The sequence below is a fragment of the Centropristis striata genome, chromosome 16, assembly GCF_030273125.1.
Source record: "Centropristis striata isolate RG_2023a ecotype Rhode Island chromosome 16, C.striata_1.0, whole genome shotgun sequence".
NCBI lineage: Eukaryota > Metazoa > Chordata > Actinopteri > Perciformes > Serranidae > Centropristis > Centropristis striata.
Genome location: NC_081532.1, coordinates 26,583,155 through 26,601,822, shown reverse-complemented (window position 1 = coordinate 26,601,822; position 18,668 = coordinate 26,583,155). Strand labels below are relative to the sequence as shown.

Here is an 18,668-nt window from a genome sequence, read left to right as displayed (position 1 = left end):
CAATTTACAATATAAACAAGTAAAACATATAATAACGTATTACCAATTTACAATATAAACAAGTAGAAATATAAAAAGTATCAACAGTTAAACCAAAAATAAAATAAAAACTTTAGGAAGAACATTTGGCCTATGTAAGTCAGCAGTTGGATATGGACCATAATGACAATATTTCACATATACTATTATATCATCATATATTACCATATCTTGATATATATATTTGTTTTTCGGGAAGTTTCACATACATAAGAAGAAATGGGCTGACTCCAAACCCAGCTTTGTTCACTTTCTACAGGAACTGGAGCAATACTGCACTTCTATTAAAGGACTTAAGAGCAAGAAGGCTCTGAAAACTGACTTTGTTTTGGACAAATACTTTATTGATTGATGAATCATACATCATGTGTTTTGTTTTTGTTTGGGTCTCTATTCTTACCCTGTGTTTATTTTGGATCTCTGTTTTGGAATTGATGTTTGTACGATTTTGTGTGTGTTTTCTTTCTGTAACAAATATTATATATATTGTAAATTGTTATTGTGAATTTTAAAAAAAGAATTAAAAAAAAGTCTGTCCATTCTTGCTGGAAAGAGAGCCACATTTGAAAATTCATGACGGCATTATCTACAAAAGGTTGTTTTTGAGGTTAAAATAATTTTTTATTATTATTAAATGTATTATTAGAATCACTGTTTTTTTAAGCTTAAAATAGAAATGGCCAACAAGTGTCAAACTAGCAATCAAGCTCGCTAACATGAGATGAAACATGGCTGGTGATGCTGGGATGGTTGTAACAGTGGAAAGACTGTATTAAAAGCTATTTTGCAACCTGTTCATATTTCATAAAAACACTTCAATACATTATTTCAGGAGCTGACAGATTGAAGTTTATACTATAACAAATTGGTTATTCCAGTGTAAATGGTTTTTGATGTTTTGCTAAAAATACAAAAAGTGTTACAACTGTCCCTGGTCTCCCCTAGAAGTTTAAAGTAGCATGAAATAGAAATAATCAGGTAAAGTAGGCCACATGTAGACCAATGAAAACAGTTCCTTAACTACATTACACTATTGAATAAAACCTTATTTGTTTCACGGCACCAACATTTTAATACTGCATATTCATATTTATTCTGCACATGAATTCTACTCCTTAATACATACTCCTTCTTTAGACACTTTATTTTTACATTACATTTTATTGTATTTTATATTTATTGCTTGAAGTAGGCCTAGGTTCTTTTTATTTAATTGTGTTTTTATTGTCTCTGTGTGTAATGCTGCTGCTATACTGTAATTTCCCAGCTTGGGATAAATAAAGTCTATCTATCTATCTATCTATCTATCTATCTATCTATCTAAAACTACTTCCGGTTCCGCCCACTCTGTGTTTGACTGACTTTTCCGCAGGACCAATCAGCAGAAACTTTTTTTCTCTCTGAACAACAACAAAGTAGCAGGCAGGTGAACAAAGTCGAGTGTTTTATGCAGATTTGACCAGAATTACGTGTGTGTATTTATCCTCCTGTCTCCCTGCTGCTCGCTGTCTGTCCTCCGGCCACATGGACACCCTAGAGCGGATGAAAGAGTCCCTGCAGCGGCACATTGACAGCCAGAAAGACGAGCTGTCCAGCCTGAGTCGGGACATTTGGAGCCGACCTGAACTCGCCGGAAACGAAACGCAAGCACACGACCGTCTGGTCCGCTTCTTCTCCCGGGACCCGACATGGACCGTAGAGAGCCACTACAAGCTACCCACCGCCTTCAGGGCCAGCTGGGCTCCTGCCGGCGGCGGGGAGAAGGAGAAGGAGAAGGAGGAGGAGAGAGCAGGGCTCAACGTGGGCTTCCTGTGCGAGTACGACGCGCTCCCGGGGATCGGGCACGCGTGCGGGCACAACCTGATAGCGGAGGTGGGAGCAGCGGCCGCGGCGGGGCTGAAGGCTGCTGTAGAGGAGCACACCGACCTCCCTCAGCCGGTCAAGGTAACCAGCAGGAGGAGCACTGTTTAATCACTGCACACCTCCATCACTCAACTCCTGATTAATCACCTGCTCACAAGACTTCAACCAATAAAAACATTTCTCAACCAATAAAAACATTCATAAAAAGAATTCTGTAAGTGCACATGATAATACTTCACTGAAACATGGCTGGTGATGCTGGGATGGTTGTAACAGTGTTCATATTTCATAAAAACACTTCAATACATTATTTCAGGAGCTGACAGATTGAAGTTTATACTATAACAAATTGGTTATTCCAGTGTAAATGTTTTTTGATGTTTTGCTAAAAATGCAAAAAGTGTTACAACTGTCCCTGGTCTCCCCTAGAAGTTTAAAGTAGCATGAAATAGAAATAATCAGGTAAAGTAGGCCACATGTAGACCAATGAAAACAGTTCCTAAACTACATTACACTATTGAATAAAACTACTTCCGGTTCCGCCCACTGTGTGTTTGACTGATCTTTCCGCAGGACCAATCAGCAGGAACTTTTTTCTCTTGGAACAAAAACAAAGTAGCAGGCAGGTAAACAAAGTCGAGTGTTTTATGCAGATGGTAGGAGGTAACCAGGAGGAGGAGCACTGTTAATCACTGCACACCTCCATCACTCAACTCCTGATTAATCACCTGCTCACAAGACTTCAACCAATAAAAACATTTCTTAAAATAATTCTATAAGTGCACATGATAATACTCCACTGAAATTGAGCTTATATTTAAATTAGTATGAGTATATTTTTTAAGTTAACTAAAAACAGCTTAAAAAATGAACACATATATAATATATGTGTTCATTATTATAGATACAGATACATATACTTAAAAGCTGTTAAGATACAGTTTAAGAAAGCATACAAATAGTGTATTACAAATAGTTAGAAATAAGTATATTTCTCATAAATACAGTAAATCAACCTATGATCTCAACTATAAGGATAGATAGATAGATAGATAGATAGATAGATGGACTTTTGATTTGATTCAAGTTTATTTCGAGTATGAAAACAAAAGAATTAAAACTTATGAACTCCCACACCTCCATTGTATTACAAAAACATAAATATAATTTACCTATACACAGTAATTATACATACATACATACACATGCCCACAGATAGATAGATAGATAGATAGATAGATAGATAGATAGATAGATAGATAGATAGATAGATACTTTATCCTGAGGGAAGTTAAAGCATCCAGTACCAGTGAACATACTTTAAAATTAAACTTAACCTATAAATAATTTACCTATGATAAATCTAAATTTAAATTAAAATCTTGGCTAAAATACTGAACATTTGAAGAGAAATTGGACTTTAACTGGGAAATTAAACATGGCAGGAATTAAATAATGTGCAGATAATAATGCAGATAAATTAAACATTTGCAAAGATTCCCAGGAAAGAATAGTGCATTTGAAACTTTGTACAGGCTTACTTTTTCAAAACACACTGGAATACAGCTTTTAAAAAATAAACCCAGTCATTTATCCACTTCAGTACATTTCCAATGAAGTGAAATTAAAGTACACTTTAATGAGACATACTAATAGTGTTACAAAGGACTTGCATATAATCAAACTTTCCAATTGGATAACTACAGTACCACTATATGTATTTGCAATTCAGTATACTTTTTAAAAGTTGCAGGCAACTTGTAATACACTGAGATGCAGTTCAGGGGTGTCAAACTCTGGCCAGCAGGCCAAATTTGGCCCGCAGTGTAATTTTGTTTGGCCCGCGAGGCAATACCAAATTATTATCTTATTATTGTACTATAAAAGCTGACCCGCCGGTATTATACGGCGCATTTACAGCTAATACTACAAATCCCACAATGCCCTGCTGTTGTTTTGGCGCGTCAATCAGGACAGGACCCAGAAACGCTCCTCTGTGACAGTCGTCATAGCAACCTCAAGCTAGAGCTGTCTCCGAGCTACCCCTTCCCAAAAATGGCGAAAAGGCAGAATTTATTAACCTGTTGAAAAAGTTTATTTTGATATTTAAATCAGAAGGATGCAAATAGAAAAGAGCCATACGATTTTTATTAATTTTTTATTTAATAAATGAATGACATTGATGTGTTTTTTATTTGAAAATTTGATTTTGCATGTCTGCACTATTTAGTTATATATTGTATGTTTATAAGCGTTGCTGGTTCCATATTTAATGTTAAAGCAAAACATGTTTGGTATATATTAAAAGGTTTATTTGTTCAATGTTGGCCCGCGATTTTATTCAAGTTTTAAATTTTGGCCCATTGTGTATTTGAGTTTGACACCCCTGGAGAGAATATTGTGCTGATACTCTGGCATGTTAAAACATATAATGTGTAATATGTGACAGCCCCAACGCTCCACTAGGTGTCCCTGTGCCTGTTCTGCTGTGTCTGTGTGTGTGTTGCAGGATGTGGGTCAGGGCGGAGGGTCCTCATCAGCTGCATGAGCCACACCTGGGCTGCTTCACCTCCTCTCCCACGTGTTGCTCTCTCCTCCCTCACAGGCGCAGCTGTTTTCCTTTTTTTTTATGACAGATTCTCCCACACATCCGTGCACACTTTCATGACTGATTACTGACCTTCATGTTTTGTCTGTTTATTATCACAGCCCGCATCATAGGCTGTGAGAAGAATGGGATGCCAGATGAATGTATCAGTGATAAAAAGGCATTTTATTCACAATGTAGCATTAAAGGAAGGATGAAATGTGGAGGTTAGTAAGCCTGCATGGATGTGTGGAAGTATCTGTAGAAATAAAGGAGGAGAGGAGAGGAGATTAGGAAAGGAAAGGAGAGGAAAGGAGAGGAGAGGAGTGGAGAGGAGGAAAGGACAGGAGGAGAGGAGGAAAGGGATGGAAAGGAGTGGAGAGGAGGAGAGGAAAGGAAAGGAGAGGAAAGGAAAAGAGAGGAGTGGAGAGGAGGAAAGGAAAGGAGAGGAGGAAAGGAATGGAAAGGAAAGGAGAGAAGGGAGAAGGAAAGGACAGGAGGAGAGGAGAGGAGGAAAGGAATGGAAAGGAAAGGAGAGAAGGGGGGAGGAAAGGAAAGGAGAGGAGGGGAGAGGAAAGGAAAGGAAAGGAAAGGAAAGGAAAGGAGAGAAGGGGGAGGAAAGGAGGAGAGGAGAGGAGGAAAGGAGGGGAGGAGAGAAAAGGATAGGAGATGAGGAAAGGGAAGGAAATAAGAGGGAGTGGAGGAGAGGAGAGAAGAAGAGGAAAGGAGGTGGAAAGGGGAACACATGGGGCCCAGGTGTGGCTGAGAATGTCTCTCTCTGGTTAAACTTGTCAGTTTGTGGTTGTGATTGACATCCATCCACCCTGAGAGAATCTTAGTCTGGTATTCTGAAAAAAATAGTTTGTGAACCTCAAGTTCAAAACACTCCAAGATGATGAATAAACTTCCACCTCTGAGCTGAAAACTGATTATTTATTTAACCGGTCAGGCTGAAACATGATATGAACTCTGAATGACAAATTTAAACACTTTTATACCAGGTAACGGTTCTTGGGACTCCTGCAGAGGAGGCTCTGGGAGGAAAGATCGACCTGATCCAGGCTGGAGCCTTTGCTGACGTTGACCTGGTGTTCATGGCTCACCCGGCCCAGCAGGACGCCTCCTTCCTGCCCTGCTGTGCCCTAGAGGAGTAAGCTCCTGCTCTCAGCATTCATGGGTTTACAACTTGTTCTGCGTCCTTTAACCCAGCTATTCTCAACCTTGGGGTCGGAACCCCAATTGGGGTCGCGAGATGATTTCTGGGGGTCGCCAAATCATTTTGGAAGTCAGCTCTGTCTCCACTGTGTTAAAGTGTTCATGTGTTAATGTGTTTTAGTCTTTTTGGTCATTTAATTTCTTTTTTTTTTGTCATTTTGTGTGTTTTTTTGTCATTTTGTGTGTTTTTTTGATCATTTTGTGGTCAATTTGTGTCCTTTTTGGTCATTTTGTTTCCTTTTTGGTAATTTTGTGTCTTTTTTTAGTCATTTTGTGTCTTTTTGGTAATTTTGTTTCTTTTTTGGGTCATTTTGTGTCTTTTCTGGTCATTTTGTGTCTCTTTTGGTCATTTTGTGGCTTTTTTGATCATTTTGTGGTCAATTTGTGTCTTTTTTGGTCATTTTGAACCACTGCTTTAACTTGCTGTGTTAATGTTCCACAGGGTGTTAGTGAAGTACCACGGGAAGGCATCTCATGCGTCTGCGTACCCCTGGGAGGGAGTGAATGCTCTGGATGCTGCTGTGCTGGCCTACAACAACCTCTCTGCTCTCAGACAGCAGCTCAGACCAGAGTGGAGGCTTCACGGTGAGGAACAGGCAGCAGCTGTCAAAGCTGAGTGTCAAAGATCCTTCAAAACAGTCTCAACTCAAAGTCCAACTACTGTTTAAAGATTCACTGGGTAACTTTATTCACTTTTTGTGTTGGCATAAGACAAAAAGTTACTCTTGTCAAAGATGAGCCATAACAACTCACGGTGACACAAGATGACGAAAAGATAACTAAATAAACAAAAAGTATAATAACAAAAAATAAATAAATAAAGTTACAAAAAACAGTAGACAGGAAATAGAAATAACAGCAGCAGGCCTGGGTAAGGTTATATCATTCTCACACATAATGTTACATTACACTTAATCTTTTAGGCTATTTACCCAAACATTGAGTGAATTCCAGAATCAAACTGTTATGTTTTTTCATTTACCTTTTAAAGAGATGTTTTATCTATAATGGAAACTAGAACTACCACGCAATCAAACCCACATGAATTGAGCAGTTCACTGTTTTTGGATGCATCTCTTCTTACCTTCCATTGTGTCCATTTTCTCCTTTCCAGGCATCATCAAACACGGAGGGGTGAAGCCCAACATTATCCCTGCCTACACTGAGCTGGAGTTTTATCTCCGCACGCCGCTGCTTAAGGATCTTTGTGACCTGAAGGCCAAAGCCGAGGCTTGCTTCAGGGCAGCTGCTGTTGCCACTGGCTGCCAAGTAAGCTCACCTAACAATATGCTCCCCTCCGGCACAGATGTAAGAACAACAGTGTATGTCAATAAAGCAGAGAAATGCAAAGTTTGAAGTCGACTCTGCAGTTATATAACATTGCCCTTTTTTAACATATTCCTGAAATTACGCTCTGAGTGTTCTACTGTTATATAATTCACCGCTTACTCCTGGCTGCTTTTCTCCTACATCTGCACTTGCTCCAGGCAGCTTTAACTCACAGTACACAGCATGCATAAGGCTCCATATTCTGTTTTATAGATAGATAGATTACTTTATTCATCCCCGAAGGGAAATTCGGTTGTCACAGCAGTCCGGTATTCAAGTACAATAAAATACAATAAGATACTGAGGTAGAATAAAAAAAAACAACAATAGAAAAAAAACACAGAATAGAACAAGGACACTTAAGAGTTAAAAAAAAAAAAAAAGAAGATCAGTTGGTAGGTTGGCAAGATGATGGTAATTATACTGATGATATGATGGCAACAATGCTATAGTGACTAGACGGTATATAATTGTAATAATAATACAGTATATATTATATAATATGTAATAATAAATAAATAGTAACAATATAAAATAAAATAATTATAAATAAAATAATATGATATATAATATATAAATATATAATAATAGTAATGGTAATAATAATAATAATAAATAAGGCCGGTATAATAATAATAGTAGTATATTACAGTATATAGTAATAATAATAGTAATGTCAGCAACTATATATATATGACAACAACTGTATATATAATAATAATAATATATATATATATATATATAAAAATAATAATAATAGGGTAACCCTTCCTTTTACAGTCCGGTAATTACCAGGTAAATACCTGGTAATAAGATGTATTTACAAGTAATAACAGGTAATTACCCAGTATTTAATTACATATTTATCTGGTAAATACCAATAAGTTACCTGTTATTTACTAGATATTTTCCTGACATCTACCAGGTATTTAATAATATCAATATCAATAATTACCTGGTAGATATCCTGCAATTGCATATTGTAGACAATAAACCCACTGAATGTGTCTATATGTGACTTTGTTAGGGTGATAATAACTATATATTTACCTGGTACTTACCAGGTATTTACTCAAAAATGATCACATATTTACCTGGTAATTACCGGACTGTAAAAGGAAGGGTTACCAATAATGGTAGTAGTAATAATATTAATAACATAGCAAAGTGTCGTGCATAGGTTTAGTGCATTTCTGTAATGTTGGTTCTGGCAGAGGTAGATGAGTTATAAAGTCTTATTGCAGAAGGAAGGAACGACTTTCTGTATGGTTCCTTGGAGCAGCAGGTTGAATGAGTCTTGAATGAATATATTATGGTAATCTCTATTGTTTTTGCGAATGACGGTATGTTTTTGTTTTCTTCAGGTGGAGATAATCTACCCAAGTCATGCCTACTATAACATTCTGCCTAATGCCACACTGGCAAACCTATATGAAAATAATGGAAAAGCTTTGGGGATTCAGTTTCCAGAGAAGCCAGCCAACTTCGCTGGTATGTGAAATAAAAATAAAAAATCATAAAAACAGAAAACATTATTATCTCCTTCTTTACCTGGTCTGTGCAGGGAAAAAATGTTGTAACAGCAGAACGGGTTTTTTTTTTCTCTTTTTCACGGATCATCTTTTCCTGTTGTTTACTGAGTAAACAAAGAATTGCTATCACAGTGAATTTGTGATTATCTGGCAGGTTCTACAGACTTTGGCAACGTTTCATTCACCACCCCCGGTATTCATCCTTTCTTCTACATCTGCACCGACGCCTTTAACCACACCGAGGAGTACGCCGCAGCAGCAGGTACGGCAGCACGTGTCTATTGGGAACAGATGTTGTTTCTTTTGATGAAATTGGACTGAACTGCGATTACAGCCATCAACATCTTTCCAGGTCACTCGCTATGTCTGTTTGGTTTGCTATTTGCTTAGATGCTTCATGTTCCTCCTCCGCTCTTTTCCCCTGTGCCAGGAGCTGAAAAAGCCCAGTTGTTCACCCTGAGGACAGCCAAGGCTCTGGCTATGACAGCTGTGGATGTAGTGTGCTGCCCTGATCTGCTGAGGAGAGTGAGACAAGACTTCAGCCTGGCCAAAACCAAACACGAGAAATCACGAGAAGGCAGCGATACAGCTTTGACAGCTCCATAAATACAATGACTTCAGTAATAATTATAGAGCGTTTTATAGCTGACAGGTTAATCAGGGTTGTGTTGGGCTTTAACTCCAGAGCACATGTTTGCAAACAGCAGTTCACACAGTTTAAAGGGCTGCTGTTGAAGGATGGAGCCATAAAACTACAACTCAGTGTGCTACATGATGTTTAAGATATCTGAAATACCACGGTCACAAGCTGATTCTCACAAGGTGAGGGCTGAGCAATCTTTTTCTGCTTCGGATGGTTATTTTCTGAGTGAAATGACCCAGAGGTATTAAAATAGCAGCCCTGATGCAAATAATTACAGTTTTTTGTCATGGCTCTAATAATGGTAAAGTCTGTTCACTGCAAAAAAAGGTGTGTCTAAAAAAGATAAAAACACTTAATCTGATGGAAATGATCTTGCTGCATGGACAGATAATTTCACTCGACAAGATTTTTTCTTGTTTTTAGACACACCTTTTTTTGCAGTGTTGGTTGGTTGTTCCACCACTTTGTCTAAATTATTTCAGGCTGACAGCCAATAGCTGAGGCGGCATCATCCTCAGCTATAGTTCACATTTAGTGCTAATTAACTATTCATTATTTTTTAGATATCTGATTTGAAATAATTTTATTGATGATGGTATGTGTTAGAGGTGGGATACAATTTTATCCCCATACTTGAGCCACGATACGATATTATTGCGATTTTAAGCATTTTGTGACATGGTGGGTATTGCGAAACAATATATTGCGATTTAACTGTTTAACTGAATTTTTTTTAATTAAACATAAAAAAGCCTAACTTTGCAGCGACAGGATATCCACATGAAGCCTATAGATTCCTTAGATCTTCTAGTTTCATATAATACCAGGATCTCTTGTATATTCCTAAAAGTGAGCCCTCTACGGCCTCCAGGGAAAAACTGTGAAAATACTGAGGGCCCGCCGGCCATCGGAATAAATAATAATAATAATAATACATTTTATTTGGAGGCGCCTTTCTTGGCACTCAAGGACACCGTACAAAGGATAAAAAGAAACAGCAATAAAATACAATAAAATACACAGAATTAATAACAATACAATACAATATTGGACAGGGTAAAAGTCATCAGACGGAATAAGCAGTTTTAAACAGATGTGTTTTGAGTTGTGATTTGAAATGGGGGAGTGAGTCAATGTTCCTGAGTTGGGGTGGTAGTGAGTTCCAGAGGCGGGGAGCAGAGCGGCTGAATGCTCTGCTCCCCATGGTGGTGAGACGGGCGGAGGGGACAGACAGGTGTATTGAGGAAGAGGATCTGAGGGAGCGGGAGGGAGTGGGAACATGGAGGAGGTCAGACAGATATGGGGGGGCGAGGTTGTGGATAGCCTTGAAAGTTACCAGGAGGACTTTGTATTGAATGCGGAACTGAACCGGGAGCCAGTGGAGCTGTTGGAGGACAGGGGTGATGTGGTGGATAGAGGCGGTTCTGGTGATGATGCGGGCAGCTGAATTATGGACCAGTTGAAGTTTATGGAGTGATTTTTGAGGGAGGCCAAAGAGGAGAGAGTTGCAATAATCCAGACGGGAAGTGACGAGGCTGTGGACGAGGATGGCAGCAGTGTGGGGGGTAAGGGAGGGGCGGAGGCGATTGATGTTTCGTAGATGGAAGTAGGCAGACCGGGTAATGTTGTTGATGTGGGATTGAAAGGATAGTGTACTGTCCAGGATGACACCCAGACTCTTAACCTGGGGGGATGGTGAAACAGAGGAGTTGTCGATGTTGAGGGAAAAGCTGTCAGTTTTGGATAGAGTGGATTTTGTACCAATGAGGAGAACCTCTGTTTTATTACTGTTTAGTTTAAGGAAGTTTGAGGTGAACCAGGTTCTTATTTCAGAGATGCAATCGGTGAGGGAGGTAGGTGGAAGAGAGGACGAGGGTTTAGTGGTGAAGTAGAGCTGGGTGTCATCGGCATAGCAGTGGAAGTGAATGTTGAATTTGCGGAAGATATTGCCGAGGGGAAGGAGGTAGATGATGAAGAGGAGGGGCCCCAGGACAGAGCCCTGGGGCACACCTGAGGTGACGGAGGAAGGGATGGATTTGTGCGACTTGAGTTGAATGAACTGAGTGCGGCCAGAGAAGTATGATGTGAACCAGTCCAGGGAGGTGTGGGTGATGCCAATGGAAGAAAGCCTGCTGAGGAGGGTGGTGTGACAGATGGTATCGAAAGCTGCACTCAGGTCGAGGAGGATGAGGATGGTAAGGAGTCCAGAATCAGATGCCATCAGAAGGTCATTGGTGATTTTGATGAGTGCTGTTTCAGTGCTATGGAGTGGGCGGAAACCAGACTGGAACTGTTCATAGAGATTATTGTGGGATAGGTGAGAGTGGAGCTGGGAGGCAACAGTTTTTTCCAGGATTTTGGAGATGAAGGGTAGATTGGAGATAGGGCGGAGGTTGTTGAAGTTGGATGGGTCAGCGCCAGGTTTTTTCAGGATTGGGGTAATGGCAGCAGTTTTGAAGGGTGTAGGGACGGTTCCAGTGGTGAGAGAGGAGTGGATGATGGCAGAAATGAGGGGGACCAGAGAAGGGAGGGAGGCTTTAACAAGTTGTGTGGGCAGGGGGTCCAGTTGACAGGTGGATGGCTTGGAAGTCCGGATGAGTTCTGAGATTTCTGAGAGAGTGGGGAGCTGGAAGGAGCAGAGTGGGTGGGTGGGTGGGGGAAGGTCAGCTGAGGTGCTGAGGTGAGGCAGTGATGCGAGGTTCTGGTGGATGTTCTTGATTTTATCTGTGAAAAAGGACATGATAGCATTGCAGGAGGAGGTTGTGTATTAGTGAGGGGGGAGAGAGTCCTGGGGTTTGGTGGTATTGTTGAGTAGAGAGAACAGTGACTTGGAGTTTCCTTCATTTGCAGTGATTAAACTTGAGTAGTAATGGGTTTTTGTGCTGGCAATGGAGTCCTTATAGTGTAATATGTGGTTATTGTAGATTTCTTTGTGTATGGTGAGACCAGTTTTCCTGTGGAGTCTTTCAAGTTGCCGACCTTTGGTTTTCATGAGACGGAGATCGGGGGTGAACCAGGGGGCGGAGACGGTGAAGGAGACGGATCTGTTTTTTAACGGAGCAAGAGAGTCGAGAATGTTGTGGAGTCCATTGTTGTAATGACAAACCAGATCAGCGGGAGTGGACAGATTATGGATGTCAAGGAGGCCGGAGGAGTGAATAATTGAAGTGAGAGTGGCGGGGTTGATATTCTTTATATTCCGGTAAAAAATGAGGCGTGGTGTTTTGGAGATGGAGAGAGTGAGTTTCACTGTAAATGAGAGGAGAAAGTGGTCGGTTATGGGGAGATCATCAGCGGTTATGTCCAGAGGGGTGACACCAGAGCAGCAGATTAGGTCCAGAATATGTCCTTTGGAGTGTGTGGGAATGGTGGTGTGTTGTTGTAATCCAAAACTCTCTAGGCAGGATGTGAAGTCTTTGGTAAGTGGCAGATTGGTATTGTCCATGTGGATATTGAAATCCCCCAGCAGCATAATGTTTGGTGAGTGAGAGGATAGATGGGTGAGGAAAGCAGCAAAGTCAATTAAAAAGTCACTATTGGGTTTTGGGGGGCGGTAGACAGTGGCAATGATGGTTGGAGTGGGACCAGACAGCTTACAGACAGAGGACTCGAACGTACTGGAGACGGGCACAGATACCGGCGAGACTTTCCAGTTCTCGCGATAAAATATCGCGAGACCTCCTCCCCGACCAGAGCCGCGGGGTTGACAGATGTAAACAAACCCACGAGCAGTGGATTCGTTGAGCTGGGAGTAGTCCTGGGGCTGTTGCCACGTCTCAGTTAAACATAGAAAGTCTAGCTTACGGTCTGTGATGATGTCTTGGATGAGATGTCCCTTGCCTGTCAGTGAGCGGATGTTGAGCAGAGCCAAGTTGAGTGGCGTGCTGTCGCAGCTGGTGGTGGTGCTAGCCGGCCGGGCTAGGCGGGCTAACACGCTGTGGTCGACAGCCCGGCTGGTGGAGTGTGGAGGGCGACGAGTCCGGCGTCGGGAACTGGACCAGATGGATTTTATTGCTGTTGAGGTGTTGTGTTGAAAGTTCCGACGGGACCCTCGGTGGATGTATCTCTGGCGGGGGTGGAAGATGATGTCCGGGTGGAGGTGAAGAGCCTCTGGCGTTGGTCCAGGCAGGTGATGGCGCAGCCGGAGCAGGTCAGTGGCCGAGTACTGGATTAGACCCGCCACTGGCAGGTGGACGGGCAGTACAAAGAGCCAGACACAGACGAACAGGATGTATGTCCTACCGGCCCACATTGTGGACGAGGACTCAGGCAGCGCTGACAGCCAGAAAACGCCAGGTGAGGATCACACCGGGACAGGACAGGTGAGCGAATAGTGACAGCTCACGTAAACGACAGCGCCAGCAATTCTTAAAAGTATTCCAGAATGAGGGCAATTACACTGTCCGATTAGATCATAGGACCTTAAATCAGCCTGGAACGTTAAAAGTTAAAAAGTTACCGGCGAGCAGCGGCAGCTAGTTGCGCCAGCGTTCACTCGTCGGCCATCAATTATGCACACACGACATAGGTAATAGAAGTTGAGGAATGCTAAATATCCATACTTGGCGGCCATGTATATAGGGATGGGTACCTTTCACATTTGAATCGATACGGTACCGATACCCGGTACCTGGGAATCGGTACCGGTACTCAACGGTACCAATTTTCGGTACTTTTGCGTAACATATTTATTTCTCAAAATATAAACTTTAAAAAATATATCAAAACAATATAAAATCCAGGATGAGCAGTGCTTTATTGTTGAGTGAACGTACATTTTGTAACATGAAGGTTGCAGTGTTATCAAAGAATGCAGAGGAGCGCTCTCAGGTGGCACGGAGGAGAAAAAAAAAAAGTTGCAAGTGCACGTGTGATTTGTTGTGATGACGTCGTAGCTGTGCGGCGCAGCACCGGTCAGACAGTATTGTGGGCATAGCATGATGGAATAAACAAAGTTGAGTCGGGCTGCTCTGTGCACATATCGAGGATGACGCAGGAGTCCGAGGGATTTAATTTCAGCGAGGCAGTTTGGAGTAAAGTGGCAGGTAATATTCCTGAGTTGAAGAGCGGAGTATTAGCGGAGGACCAGAGATGCAGCAGCTAGCTGCTAGCTGCTAATGAAAAGTCTACGGATGAATGGAGAGAGCAAACGGAGTAAGGAAGGTCTAATCTGGAGGCAGACGAAGGCCAAGCCCGGGTAGAGACATTGGAGAGATAGCAGCTGGCGGCTAGTAGACCTAGAGCCGGCTGTTGGTATCTGTTCCGCGGTGGAAGAGGGCAGCAGTTAGCGGCCGCGGTGAGCAGACAGGACCAGACGAGGAGGTAAATACATTTTAAAAAATAGTGCGATCGTCAGCACGCTTGTTAATCAAAGACGTCAAATGAAAACGGGTTGAAATCAATGATCAGTTTAAAGTTAACGCCGTTTAGGTACCGAAACATGGTACCGTTTGATTTTACATGAATCGGTACTCGGTAGTACCGACGGAATTCGGTCGGTACCTATAAAAGTACCGAATTCGGTATCCATCCCTACATGTATATATATAATATTGCCAAATATCGCAATACTATGCTGAATTTTTTTTTTTTTATGATGTCACACAATCAACTGGACTCTAACATCTCTGCCATGTTGACATCAAGAATCATAGAAATACACTCACCGGCCACTTTATTAGCAAAAGAGGTGTACCTAATAAAGTGGCGGTGTGGTCTTCTGCTGCTGGAGCCCATCTGCTTTAAGGTTGGACGTGTTGTGCGTTCAGAGATGCTCTTCTCAAGGTTATTATAGAAAACTAACGAAATAACAAAAACTAGAATTGAAAAAACATTTTCGTTAACTGAAATAAAAATAAAAACAAGTTTTTAAAAAAAAAAAGATAATTAACTGGAACTGTATTGTGTGGTTACAAAACTAACTAAAACTATAGAGAAAATGTCCTTTGTTTTCATCTTTGTCAACTTTTTTCATATGGTTGATATGAAATCTATTTCATCTATCTGGTTTTATGACTTAATAAAGTTATTGGGGCTGAGATCGATCAGACAAAGGAAATAAAGGAAACATTTATTGTGACTTTTTTGAATCTGACACCCAACAAATACCCCATTATACAAAAACTAAAACTAGTAAAAACTAAACTAAAACTAAGCAATTTCCCAAAAACTCATTAATTAAAACTAGCAAACTCACTCTAAAAAACAATTTAAACTAAGTGAATTTGAAAACAAAAAAATCACAAAGGAATTAAAACTAAAACTAATGAAAAATCCAAAACTATTATAACCTTGGCTCTTCTGCATACCTTTGTTGTAACGAGGTTATTTGAGTTACTGTTGAACCAGTCTGGCCATTCTCAAGGCTCTCTGGATATTCTCTTTTTCAGACTATTCTCTGTAAACCCTAGAGATGCTTGTTAGATCAGCAGTTTGTGAAACACTCAGACCAACAACCATGCCACCTTCAGAGTCACTTAAATCTCCTTTCTTCTCCATTCTGATGCTGCTTTGAACTCCAGCAGCTCGTCTTCACCATGTCTACATGTCTAAATGCATTCAGTTGCTGCCATGTGATTGGCTGATTAGATATTTGTATTAACGAGCAGTTAAACATTAGTACCTAATAAAGTGGCCGGTGAGTGTCAGCCAGAAACTGTATTATTTTTGTTTTTTGTGATTTGATGTCCTGTTACTAACAGTAATCATACAGAATGTAGCTTCCACTCTTTACCACATTTCCACCAGCTCAGAAAGTGATATTGCTTTGAGTTCAGCATCTTAAATTCCTATCAGCCTAGATTAGCCTTTAGATTTCTGAGCATGCCTTCACCAGCACACAGGGTGATTCAAACCGTCGCTTCCCCTGAGTGGTCACAGATGTGGTGTCTATTTGATGCCTTTGATCCTTTTCATGTCTTTCTGCTGCAGTCATGCCTTTGTTCAAGTTTTCTGAAGGATCACGGTGCGCAAAGTTTGGATTGTCAGCCTGCCCTCTGGGACGTGACTTGAATAAAAAGTTCGAAATAATAGAAAGATTCTTCAACATAATCCACTTTTTCCTTTTGCCTGTGGGAAATCAGAAAATTGGCTTAATGAAATATATATATCTATCGCTTTACGTCACATGTGAGCAGTTAATGGTATTACAGAATATGCAGTTTATATGAATTGGTATGAAAGCTCATCAGCAATCAGGCCTGTGTTATAGAGAGAAGAGAGACCCTGCAGCTGGTGGCGGTCCAATGTCTAATAACTGTGAAAGCTTATCCTCCAGCACTGTTTAAATATACTGTAAAAGAGAGCAGGGAAATAGGATAAAAATTTGGGACCGAGACTTAAGAGGGTGTACCAGAAAAAATATTTTAGCAGATTTTAATTGCAGAAGCAATATTCAGAAAAAAAGCAATATTCAGCCATGCATCTCAATCCTTTTACATGTGTACACACTAAATGTATTACATGGAGATTTAAAATGTACAGTATTGTGACTGTGTTGTTCAGCACCTAAGCTCTGCTCAAATAATTTTCACATTTTCAGAAAACAAAACATTTATTAAAAACTTTCCCATATATAACATTTTTTCCAGAGCTTTGATTTAACATCTGCATGTTTGGTTATTAAAATGTCATAAATCATCAATAGATGTCTTTATCTTTTGCCTAACAAAGTATAAAGTTATTTTTTAGCTGAAAAAGACGATAAAACTAGCAACTAACAGGTCACAGTGAACCTCAAAGCCTCACGACACTAAACAGGAGATGAGCTTCAGTCGTATTAAAAAAAGAAGAAGAAATAAGGACATTTCAAAAAGTCAAAACCATAATCAGTGTTTGGGATTTACAAAACATATATTTTTACATTTGTGATTTCAATAGACTCCGTTATTTTTGCCTTTTTACTAAACTTTATCAAATCGCACACGAATGCAACGCAGTAAGCAGCTTGACGGTGAAATAAATGCATTGATAAAAAGATCACAAGAAAATGTCACACACTGAATCATACTAACATGCTGCAAATGAAAAAGTTTAAGAATAATCAGATTTAAAGAAACAGTTTTGGAAAAATGGAGCTTATTTGAGATCGATACCACTGTCATGTCTGTACAGCCATGAGCCATGAGGTTAGCTTAGCTTAGCATCAATTGTCTTATACACAATAATGATGTTTTTGAAATAAATGTAATGCAGTGTTGACACAGCAACCACAGAGCATGGAAACGAGACGGGGTCCGTGTTTCCTGTGTGGGCTGAGAGCAGTCCGTCCTGGTTGACAGTCACGCTGTCCCTCCCTGCAGGGACAGAGGCCGCTGGGAGGACTTAATCCACAGCTCCGGGAAGCAAAGAGGTCCAGGTGAAGGGCGCCGGAGCCTTTCCAAGCCATGATCCGCCGAGTTGAATACCCCACAGTGGACACAACAAGAAGAGGACATTATGATCCGTAGGGCTGTGCATCTTCACTCGTCTCACCATTCGATTCAATTACGATTTTAAAGTCCACTTTTGGATTCCATTCCCCGATGCATCATGATGCATTACATCTTAGATTTTTTTAATATAACTTTTACTTTACTTTAATACTTTATTTTTGGATAGGGACAGTGCACATTAATGAACTTCGAAAAACATCTTTGTAAATATGCCAGATTATAGCAAGGGCTGCTAGTTTGCACCCGTAGTCCCATATTACAACACATGGTTACTTTTTCATCAATAAATACTACTGCACTGCAAACAAGGTGTGTCTAAAAACAAGATAAAAACACTAAATCTGAAATGATCTTGCTGCATGGACAGATAATTTCACTTGACAAGATTTCTTATATTAAGATGATTAAATCTAGAAATAAGCATGTTGTACGCTTAAAATAAGAAATGAACTCTTAAAACAAGATAAATTAAACCTACAAGCAGCGATGAACTGGCCCGAGCAGAGTGACCTGATGATTATTTGGTTCTTACCAAGATAAAAAAAACCTTTAGATTTAGAAGTGTTAGATAATTTATCTTGTTTTAAGAGTTAATTTCTTATTTTAAGCGTTCAACATGCTTATTTATAGATTTAATAATATTAATTTAAGAAATCTTGTCAAGTGAAATTATCTGTCCATGCAGCAAGATAATTTCCCTCAGATTTAGTGTTTTTATTTTACTTTTAGACACCTTTTTTGAAGTTCGGCCTAAATGTGGGTTCACTTTTTATCATTTAAAGTGCTTTACAAAATGTAGAGCCGACTTTTGGAGTCAAGTTCGAACTTCTAACAACTTCCTCATAACCAAAATGTCTGTAAACCAAAATAAAAAAGTAAAGGTCTAGTCTACTACCCACATTATCTGTCTGATTATCGCTTATGAACTGTCACTGCATCGATGCAGAATCATCCACATCTGGATCGCGATGCATCAATATAAAATTATTTTCATCACCCCTAATGATTGGAGAGATTTAAATATGTTG

The 18,668-nt window shown here is 40.2% G+C and overlaps 1 protein-coding gene across 1 annotated transcript; it reads left to right on the top strand.

Annotated features, from left to right (window-relative positions):
• Positions 1-1,359: 1,359 nt before the first annotated feature.
• Positions 1,360-10,447, top strand: LOC131987705 (peptidase M20 domain-containing protein 2-like). Its single transcript, XM_059352554.1, has 7 exons — positions 1,360-1,983; positions 5,491-5,639; positions 6,147-6,289; positions 6,819-6,973; positions 8,398-8,524; positions 8,720-8,827; positions 8,996-10,447. Exons 1-7 carry the CDS (start codon positions 1,564-1,566, stop codon positions 9,169-9,171), a joined length of 1,278 nt encoding a protein of 425 aa, XP_059208537.1. The 5' UTR covers positions 1,360-1,563; the 3' UTR covers positions 9,172-10,447.
• Positions 10,448-18,668: the final 8,221 nt, after the last annotated feature.